At 41.5% G+C, this 10,768-nt stretch overlaps 1 protein-coding gene across 1 annotated transcript; it reads right to left on the minus strand.

Moving 5' to 3' along the window:
• Positions 1 to 638: 638 nt before the first annotated feature.
• Positions 639 to 4,939, minus strand: LOC119002125 (carcinoembryonic antigen-related cell adhesion molecule 21-like). Its single transcript, XM_037067796.1, has 3 exons — positions 4,800 to 4,939; positions 3,543 to 3,893; positions 639 to 960 (listed from the first exon to the last, which is right to left on the minus strand). The coding sequence occupies exons 1-3, from the start codon at positions 4,861 to 4,863 to the stop codon at positions 680 to 682; spliced, it is 696 nt and encodes a 231-aa protein (XP_036923691.1). The 5' UTR covers positions 4,864 to 4,939; the 3' UTR covers positions 639 to 679.
• Between the last annotated feature and the right edge of the window lie 5,829 nt (positions 4,940 to 10,768).

The following is a 10,768-nucleotide window of genomic DNA, read 5'->3' on the forward strand; positions in this document are numbered from 1 at the left end:
CACAGACAAAGGAGGTCAAACTGGATATTACTAGTGTGAAGTAATATTACTTCACAAATGTATTACTAGTCAAACATAGCTTCATAAGGCGTGAGGACATTTTTAATTTCATGGTCATTTATCTGAACTAAAAAAACATGAGCTAAAGTGTTTGTTTTATTTCCAAAGCTTCCAATTACATATTACTAACAAAAGGATCAAAAGTGTGTTGGAGATATGGAAATAATTTTATGGACATATAAATAAGAATCCTCAAGGCTTTAGAAATCTTTTGAAAGAAAAAGATTCAAATCATCATTGCTACTCACACCAGTGTCCTCTTGTCCATTCCCAATGCATACAACAGTGTCCAGGTACCCTCCACATGTTTACACGAAGGACAGAGCACAAATCTGTGAGCTCATCACCTGCTCCCACTGGTTATCACAGGACCACTGCTTATCCTCTGAAGGATACAATGCCATCTCCACTGTGAACATGGTACAAATGAGACCAAACAGAGATGACAGTTGTCTGAAATACAACCTTAATTTAACAATAATATCAATGTGTGCTCACATTTTTGAGTCTTTATTGATGCACTGCAAATCTTTTAAGAACTAGTCATCTTAAAAAAATTTATTATAATGCTGAAAACCTTTTTATTTAGAATTTAATAACATATGGCAAGAAATGAGGGTCACTCAAATTTCACATCCAGCATAACAGGCCAACTTTCAGTAGACCCCATGGGGTTGGAAACTTCACACCAGTAATGTCCAGAATCTTCCCTCTTCACAGGGTTTATGGTGAGGCTTCGGTGATCTTCAGATACCTTCATGCGCTCATTGAGCTTTAGATTCATGCCCTTGAACAACCAGTGGATGAAGAGTGCATTTGTGTTGCAAGTCAAGACCACACTATCCTTATTCTCTGTGACTGTGGTGTTACTGGCTACCAGGGAGACCACTAATTCAGGCTCTGTAGAGAAACAGAGATTGTGACTGTTTAAAATAGGCTTAATACATGGAGCCATTCTACTTACTCAGATCTTAGCAACTCACAGCACACAGTGAGCTATGTAACGGCCACCAGAGTATGTCCCAACATTTACAGAAGGGCAATTGTCTAAGTTCAAGTGAAATTATGTAAGGAGAGAGCTGCAGCTAGTCTCTGGTCACATGTAACCCCAGTATGATCCCATTGATATTTCCTCAGTCATCTGTGTTAGCAATTCCAAAAACCCCTTCCCAGCCCATATATCCAATGCCCTCATAATCAGATAGAATTTTTATCTCATGAGCTTTTACCGATATTTTCCTATCACTTCTTTTATTGATATTTTCCTATCACTTCTTTTTTCCCCAAAAAAACATCAGGTCCCATTCCTTAGTTAAATTTATATCCATGTTGTGGAAGGCAGGCTTATCACTTTGTCCATCTCTGGAGCCAAGGAAGTTTACAGTAAGTGGAAAAGTATTTAGCTTTTGTTAAATAATTTATTAGGCAGTAAAGACTGCTCACTGGAGAAAAGTCACTCTTTTCAACAAATGGGTTGCATAGCAATATCTGCATGCAGAAGACAAGTGACATGGGTCATTATCTGATACCACACACAAAAATTCAGTCAAAGAGATCAAATTCTAAAGGTTACACCTAAATCTATAAAATGCTTAGAAAAAAAATATAGAGGAGCATTATGACATTGATTTGGCAATGATTTTTATAAATATGACAGTAAGAACAAAGGTAAAAAAAATAGACAATTTGGAATTTGTCAACTTGAAAATTTTCTCTTCATCAAAAACACAAGTTGAAAGGTGACCTATGAAATGTGAGAAAATACTTGAAAAATCATATGGCAAATAAAAGGTTAATATCTAGAATATGCAAAAAGTCTTCTACAATTCAACAGTCACCATAAAGCCACATATAAACTGAATTAGAAATGAACAAAACACTTCAATAAACATTTCTCCAGAGAATATATATAACAGGCCAAAAGTCCCAGAAAAAATGCTCAACACCACCATTATTTACAAAAATGAAAGTCAAAACTCTCCAGGTTGACTTAGTTGTTTGTGATGTTGGGTGTGGTTAACTTTGCTCTTCAGGTAGGAGAATAAAAATTGCCCTGTGTAGTACCTTCTTTTTCTCCAAAAGCTTCTTTATCCACAGTTGGTTCCTCTCACATCTCAGTCAACTTGAGTCTCTGAAAGAACCCAGGATGTCTGTGCATCACTAGAAAATGCATGGGAATCTGAGTGCTCAGAGAACATATGGCCTCTAGCTATATGTGTAGTGGAACATACAGACTTTCCCAGGTGTCATTTAGATATCAGTGTTTGGTTATAAAAAGACAAGATTTTGCATGAGTTACACCCTTATAATTCTGATTCTTCACAGACCATCTGACTGCCTCTTTGAAAATAAGTGTTTCCTTGCAGCTGTACAGACTTCTATCACCCAGCTGAAGTGTGTTTCTATGAGGTACCATTTCCCAGGACATTCCAGAGGCATGGGTTTGTGCAGAAATAACACATAGCACCCAGGAGCAAGCTGGTGGTAAGTTAACTACTAGGCCTCTGGGCCAAGAGGTATGTCATGTCTTTCAAGGTGAGTGTGACCCAAATGATTCAGGATAGGGCACCTGAGCAGGAGAGCTATGCAGTAACTCTGATTGCTACTGCAGGTAATTTAGTTTTAAAGTAAAAATACAATAGTTTTATTTTTCTCTTTTTTGTTTACTACAGAACAAAGTGTATTCCTATTAGCTGAGGATAACTAACACAGAAGAATTCACACCACTTCATTGAGAGAGAATCCCCTGTGCTGATCCCTGGTGAATGAGGACCTTCCAGGAGCATCTTTTTTTCTCAGTTTCTTTCTGGGGATGCCCACCTTTTCTTGAACCTTCCTAAGTCACACAGGACAGTCAGAAATATCCAAGAACAACATCTAATAGTGCACTCCACACCCAGACAAAGATGATACTGAATTCTATTTTTTCCAAGATGTGGCTCTTGGGCCTGAGCCCCAGCTGGTGACAAGTACCAGAGCCTTGTGACTTAGAAAACTGTTAAAACATTACACACCCAGGCTTTCATAGGAGGCTAACCCCAAGCTAGCACAGGCTCACGAGATTCCCTGGAGTCAAGATCTTTTGGACAGTATTCTGGAGAGTGGTTTCTGAACTGAGCTTGGGAAGAATTTCAGGAGGCCTCTCAGACCATACTCTGACCTAGTACATCAGGGTCATTCTCAGGGTCAAGTTCTTAGGCAGGTGCTCAGGATGCTTTACTGAGACAAGTCTCACTTTTCTGAGTTACTTCCATCTTAGTAATACTCCTGTCTGCATCAACTCTCTGCAGGGCTGGCATTTGGGAAGGGAACTGAGATCTCAGGAAGTTTATCTACACTCTGTGTATTCCTGCATTAAATGTCAAATGCCAACCTAAAACAAAATGCAGAGGGGAATACAGGCAGATCCAGGATTATCAGTCCTGAGTGTGAAGCAGAAGTCACCCCACCCAACATCCACAGGTCAGAGAGCAATCACTCACCATATACAGTAAGTTTTCCAAATCCAATTTCTTTTCTTGAATTTTTAAGGTGAACTACTATAGTGTACATCCCTTCATCAGCTTTGGTGACCTTCTTTATCAGCAAGGACCAATCTTGTTTTAATACCACTCGTCCAAATACAGGATATCTTAAATTCATTCCTGGCTTTTCTGCAAGAAATGCTATTATATTATTTTTGTCCGTGCCTTCCCCTTTGTACCACAGGAGAACTGAATGATCGGGAGGCTTATTGCGGACATGTAGAAGCACTTCCTTCCCTTCAGCAGCATAGGTAGACACAATAGCAAGTTGAGCTGTGGTGGGCTGGCACCAGAAGTTGAAGAGTGAGACTAGAAAATAAGAAAAAAAAAATCTATGTTTGTAGCAAGCATTGTGAAGAAGGGTGGATGAGGCCCTGAATTTGGAGCAGGTCTCTTTATCTCTCAGCCTGTGTGTGTGTGTGTGTGTGTGTGTGTGTGTGTGTGTGTCTCCCTTGGTCAAGGTCAACAACATGACCCCTATTACTTAAGCACCTCTGAAACTGTTATCTTCTCTGTTTCAGATACTTATTTCCAGGTGTTTTCCTGTTTTCCCCCTCACTGTGCTCAGACTCCTTCTGACACTCAGGGGCATTTTTAAAAACACCTTTCCTGACTACTTTCTCTAAAAGTATTCTATTTTCACTTTTTGATCAGACTCTGCTCTGTCTTTTTTATGGCTCTTCTGGGTACCTGACATCACAACTAGACCCTTCATTTTCCCTCTCTTCTCCATAGAACATAGGGTCAATGAAAGCAGGGCCACATTTGATCTTGTACCTTCAGTAACTTCAACAGGCTGCAAGTACTTGGAGTTGAGTGAATGAGCAATTCCAGGCTTGTACATTCTGGAGTGTATTGGACCATTTCTGAGGTTGGTGGTAAAGACCACGTCTAGCACCCCTGGATAAGTTTTGTTCTAGTGTTTCATGACACTAAATCAGTATTATTATTAACTGTTTTCATAATTTAATACTCAATTATGAATAATAGGAAATAAACAACAATTAAGGTTTTCCTGCCTCTCACCATTTCCACATTACCAGATTTTCCTCTGGCTGAGCCCCCTTCCCCATCTCACTCTGCTCCATTGCTTTTTACCTTCAGGTCAAATCAGAAGCCTTCCCTCTTTTCTCGGAGCATCGGTCTCTCCAGCAGATCCCAGCCAGTCTCTGTGTCAGATCTTTAGTCTACCCCAAGGAATTGTCTCCTACTCACCAACCAGCAGGAGCTCTTGCCAGTGGACAAGTCCTCTGTAGGAAGAGACTGAAAGGAATCCCATGGTATCTGCTGTCTCCTCTGTGGCTGTGTCTTTCAGAGAAGCCTGAGGTTCAGCGAGGCTCACAGGCACCTTTGTCCAGAATGGTATAATCTGCTGTGTGTCCTACCTGTGAGCTGAGCTTTATTCTGGGGCATGTTTACTATTCTTGTCATGTGAGCTGGGGGCAGAGTCTCTGCAAAGGACCCTCCCACTCCATGCCCTCATTCTGCCTCCCTTGTACCTTGTAACCAATGCTGCCCTTCTATAATTTGGTTCCCTAGGAACTCCTAAGGTCTCTCAACATCACACAAATGTGCACATGCATATAAACACTCACAATTATTCATTCTCATGTTGAGTTTGGAAAAGCAGAAGCCAGGGTTGTCAGGATTTGGGGTATTTTACACAGTTCCCTGTCAGGGGCACATTGGCCTTACCCACAGTTTCTTTCTATCACATTCAACTTTTCCCTTCAGAGCAGCAGTTCTTGAGCTAAGACAGAAAAACATTGCCGTGGTTGGTGTAGCTCAGTGGATTTAGCAGGGGCTGTGAACCAAAGGGTCACCAGTTAAATTCTCACTCAAGGCACATGCCTGGGCAGCAGGCAATGTCCCCAGTGGGGGCCACATGAGAGGCAACCACACACTAATGTTTTCCTCTTCTTCCCTTTCCCTTTCTCTCATTCTGAAAATTAATAAATAAAATATTTATTGAAAAAAGAAAAACCTGTCACAGGCAGTGTCACCACTGGCACCCCAGCTAGGCATCAGATCACCTGTGAAACTTTGGAAACATCACAATGCCCAGGTGGCACCTTAACCACACAGCTTCAGCAGCTGTCCCACTAATTTGGGTGCCCATGCAAATGGGATCTTTTGACATAAAGATAGAACCACTTCTCCTGCTCTTCTGTGCACAGGGGAAGACTCCAGATTTCATTAAACTGCATTATTTGAAATGGAGATTTCAAATGCAGATTCTGAAATGGCAGGGGTGCAGTGGATCAGAGACTCTACATCTAATAAGCTCTCAGGACAGGTTGCTCTTACTGACCTGTAGGGTACACTTGCTATAGCAAGGCTGATGGGGCTCATATATCCCTGAGAGGATGAGCCACTTATGCCCCATTGGCCTCTGTGGTGACTTAGTCTTAGGTCTCTCTTCACCTCAGAAACATACCCAGATGTCATCAAAATTGAGGGTTATTTCTACTTGTAGCACAGACACCGAGCTGGAATCCAGTCTTCTTCATGTTCTCAAATGCTCTGTGTAGGTTTTCTTTCCTCCCAGCAAGAAGGTCACAGCCATGAATTTGAGAATGAGAAGAGGTCAAACATGGAGATGATGGTATAGGAGGCCTGCCTTCTATCTCAGGCTGTTAGCAGACTGGCATTTGTTTCCAGGGAGAAAGACTCAAGAGCAGATTTCTGAGCAGGACATGCAGTTTTGGGTGTGAAGTGGGGGATGTCCTGAGTGTCCCAGGAAGAAAAGACTGTGGTGAAAAGTCAGGTGCCTCTGAGCTTACTGTTCCTCACAGGGCAATTTCAGATAGACCGTTCCTCTCCATGTCTGTTTGTTTGACCTGTCCTTCTGCTGCTGCTGGCTGTTGGAACAATCTCTGATTTCTGCCTGAGAGGCTTTCTGGTGACCAACTCACCTTGCCATGTATTATGCCAGGGATAGGAGGGTACAGAGCAACACAGAAACCTCTAAGGGACAAGGTCTTCCCAGGCCCTGCCAAGGTAAGAAATATTCAAAACTTGAAGCAATGTAGTGAATTTATTGGAATAAAACAGACTTCACATGCCTTGGAGAAAGGACTCAAATTCTTCGAAGAAAGGCAGTTTTGTGGATTATTTTGTACATGATAATCAAAGTACAAAGTGAAAATGCTGCCTAGAATCTATTAGGGGGTGTGAAATAACATAGCAGGGAAATCTCCAGAATTGAGAAAAGGTCAAAAGGGAGAAACATACTTTTTTACATTGATGAGTACAAGATAATTAACTTTTATAGGACTCAGAGAAGGTGTGCAGGGGACCAGGTAACATAAACAATCTGTGGTCTCATACATTTATTCCAGACTCTGGGCCTTTGAATTATCCAGCAAAGGAAATCACTGTAATATGTCAAAGTTATTCTATCCAAGATGGAATCCCCCCAAAAAAGAATCAGAGTTCACTCAAGCTAAAAACTGACATTTCCTCAGGAAAGTATAGGCCTGGGATATAACAACCTGCCGTCATGTGCCCAAGCTAGAAATTTCTGATCAGACTATCCCATGAGCTTGTCAGGCCTGCCCTGAGTCCCTCTGAGCTTGTCAGGGTTACTGCACTGCCCCTTTTTGTTAACAGTCTCTAGATGTAGCTGGTGGGACAGAGCAGTGAAGAGGGAGGGCCCAAGAAAAGCCTGTTGAAACGGGATGAAAATCAGCCTCTTCCATCTTCTTAGCCAAAGCCAGGTTCCTGTGTCCATTCTCTGTGTGTCTCAATGTTGTCCCCTAGAGGACAGAAGTAGAACTCCAGCCAATGTCAGGGGCTTTACAGGGACCCTGATCAGTGCAGGGTGAGTTCAGTGAAAAGGCAGACATTATTGAGAGTACTCTGAGTTCAGGAGCAGGAGAACTGTCCCACCAGGGGAATGTGCTCTTTCAGACAAGAGCTCTGTTTTCAAATGTTCAAAGGAAGGGCCTGGTGAAGGTTCTGCTGTGGCTTGTAGAAGGTGCTGACCTGGAGGTTTGATCCTGAAAGTGTCCTGTTTGTCCTCCATAACTACATTGAAATTTTGCATATGAGTCATTTCTGAGTCTCTGTCTTCCCACAGGGCCTAGGAGCTGGAGCATCTCCATGTGAATACTCAACCAGGGCCCTGTTTTTTGTTTTGTTTTGTTTTTTTTTTTTTGATTAGGAGAACAGTGGTTTTATTAGAACCCTCATGACCTCTAAGATGAAAGCAACCACAGATTCTGGGTTCTCCTGCCCCATTCAGCACAGGAAGTTTCCCTTGTTCCCCAGGACATTATGGACTAGAGACATGTCTAGAGACAACAAGCAGGTGTCCCACAAATTAAGAATTTTGAAAATGAAGTCTTCCCTAATCGCTATAAGGTCAGGGTATGCTTTTTCTTCTCCTGGTAGTAACTCTACCAGGGGTTGAGGATCCTGAGTTTCTGTCAGGTCAGGCATCTGTGAGAACAGCAAAAACACAGGCCCTGGGTGGTGAGACATAACTCACAAAGTGGACCTGTGGAGGACTGTGATTTTGAAGGAACAATATGCATACCAGCCTGTCACTGTTAGGAGGATCCTTTCATTCCTCCTGAATATATGAGAAATAAAAGCCTGACCCGAGGATGTCCCCAAGGAAGCAGTGGCCTCCTCTGACACCAAGTATTTCAGTTTTTCAGAAACATAATGTGACTACAAGTGTCACATTATGAATTTAATTCACATCTGGATTCTTAATCACTGGAAGTAGAAGGGAGGTTGTGTTTAAACTTTCAGTTCCTCTAATATAAAAGAAAAGCTAAAAAAAGATTAAGCATTTATGCCTAGTGCCAATAGAAAATACACAAAATGTCTGAGTCTACTTGCAGGCTGCACAATTCTGTGAGTGACCCCACCCAAGAAGCCTCAACTCTTTCATGTGATATCAGAGAAAAATGCTTGATATTCTTTCTTGGACTTTAGAAAAGAGCAACTAAATAGTTTAAAATGACCTGAGGGATCAGGGTGATAAGAATGTCTTGTATTGTGAAGAGGCAACTCTTGGCAGGCTTCTGGATAATTGTAGTTAGAGCAGGTCACCAGAAAGACCCACATTCTACCAAAAGCTTGGAATTTTTCATTGTCAATGTAAGAGAAGTTTCAACCTGAAGAGTATTTTTATGAGTCTACTTGATCCAAACATGATGATGATTGTGGGGAAGAAAAATCTCAATGGATTGAGATAATGTTCTGAAGAATGGTAATTCTTGTCACATCCAGTGGACTAAAGGGTTACATGAAATCCATCGGCAATAGATTAAGGAGTTGGAAGAAAGCAAAATGCAGAAATCTCTGTGATTGGGTAAAAAGTTGAACAAATGGACACATATATTTGTTAGGTTGGTTGGTACAGGAAAGTTAGCAGTTGAGAATTAACACAATGTCAATAGTAATGAGAAGGTCTGTGGTCTCTTCTATGGTGCAGGGAAGGGTCTCAGAAAAATAAAATTGCCCTGATATTTTAAAAGTAAGTTATGGTAGAGGAAAAAGAAAATAAACACCCTCAGTTAAAGTACAGTGTAGGAGACTGTTCTGCATGGGGTGGGTACAGCTCCCACAGGGAGATGCACAGGACCCATGCCCACCAAAGAAGAGACCACAGACCTTCTCATTACTATTGACATTGTGTTAATTCTCAACTGCTAACTTTCCTGTACCAACCAACTTAACAAATATATGTGTCCATTTGTTCAACTTTTTACCCAATCACAGAGATTTCTGCATTTTGCTTTCTTCCAACTCCTTAATCTATTGCCGATGGATTTCATGTAACCCTTTAGTCCACTGGATGTGACAAGAATTGCCATTCTTCAGAACATTATCTCAATCCATTGAGATTTTTCTTCCCCACAATCATCACAGGTAGGTTCTACTAGTGGGGATCAGGCCTGCTATGCACCTAGGCTGCTTTGAGTCTTGCTTTTTGCTAAAAACTCCCTCACCTTGACTTGTGGCAAACATTTACTGCAAAATAACTTCCTAAAAACCATGCTTAACCTTCCAAGGATTGGTGTAACCAGTTCAACCACTCTTGCCTTTTCATTTGCAAATACCCCTCTTTTGTGATGTGATTACCGGCATCCTCTCCTTAGTTTTCTGTAAAAGGTAACCACTTAAAGCCAACCCATGCATAGTAAATGAGGACCATAATGTAATATGGGGAGAAACCCAACAAAGGCCTGTCATGATAGAAGTCACAGCTTTTTCTTCCATTGAGATAAAAGCCATGCCCGCCCTTTTCGCCCTTTTCCTCCACAAAACTCAGTAGTCTGTGTGAATGTCTCTTTTCATCCATAATGACAGGGACACTGAGGGCCAGTGTCCCCATCAGTAAAGACTGAACTTTGTCAGGAAAGATATAAGCCTAGAACATGACCACCCACCATGACTCACTTTGGCTACACATTTTAATTTCAGACCATTCTACATGGTCACCTCAGGTCTCTGAGTTTGTAAGTCCCACCATGCAGTCCTCCTCTGAGCTTGTGAGGTTTAGTATGTGGCCCCTTTTTTGTCCACACTGACATTTTTGGTTACAAATCAACCTAAAGAGCACCTTGGTGACCAATCTTTCGGTGAGTTAACATTGTCTCAAGTGCTAGGAAGGGATTCTTAGGAAGTCTTAGTAGCAGCATTTGTCTTGCTGAAGGGTAAACCATTGGTGGTGCAGCATGATCTTCACCTTGGATGGAAGTCAAGCCTGAATGTTCTCAAAAGACAAAAGCAGGTAAAAGGGAGGAAGTCAGTCCCACAGGCCTTTATTAGAAAAACACTCTGGATAATTTCAGACCTACAAGCTTTCATTAGCTGTCTCATTTCTCTGTATTTTGCATCTTGTATTACATTTGTTTACAGTTTGATGGCATACTATGCACCAATCCAGTTTTAATCATCTGACCGTTAGATGGAGTCTTATTTACTATGACCCACCTGCTATTCATTATTCATTGTTTAATCTTAGTCTGAGCTTTGCCAGTTGTACACTTGGGAACTATAACTTTAAGGTTTATTTGGGTACCAGGCTGTAAGAACAGAATGCTGTAAATTTCACTAACCACCTAAATTTGCACAGGTGAGGAAGACAGCAAGGGTTTCATAAGAAACTGTTCTGTATAAGAAAGACAAATACCATATGATTTCCCCCTTTTGTGGAATCTAAT

The sequence above is a fragment of the Sturnira hondurensis genome, unplaced genomic scaffold, assembly GCF_014824575.4.
Source record: "Sturnira hondurensis isolate 20B ecotype Veracruz unplaced genomic scaffold, ASM1482457v3 Scaffold0017418, whole genome shotgun sequence".
Classification (NCBI taxonomy): Eukaryota; Metazoa; Chordata; class Mammalia; order Chiroptera; family Phyllostomidae; genus Sturnira; species Sturnira hondurensis.

Excerpts from the sequence above, each read along its gene's own strand:
- LOC119002125 (XM_037067796.1), bottom strand. The coding sequence starts at position 4,863 with ATGGGATTCCTTTCAGTCTCTTCCTACAGAGGACTTGTCCACTGGCAA. Across the intron at positions 3,894-4,799 it reads GCAAGAGCTCCTGCTGGTTG|TCTCACTCTTCAACTTCTGG; the intron begins GTGAGTAGGAGA and ends CTTATTTTCTAG. Across the intron at positions 961-3,542 it reads TGGAAAACTTACTGTATATG|AGCCTGAATTAGTGGTCTCC; the intron begins GTGAGTGATTGC and ends GTTTCTCTACAG.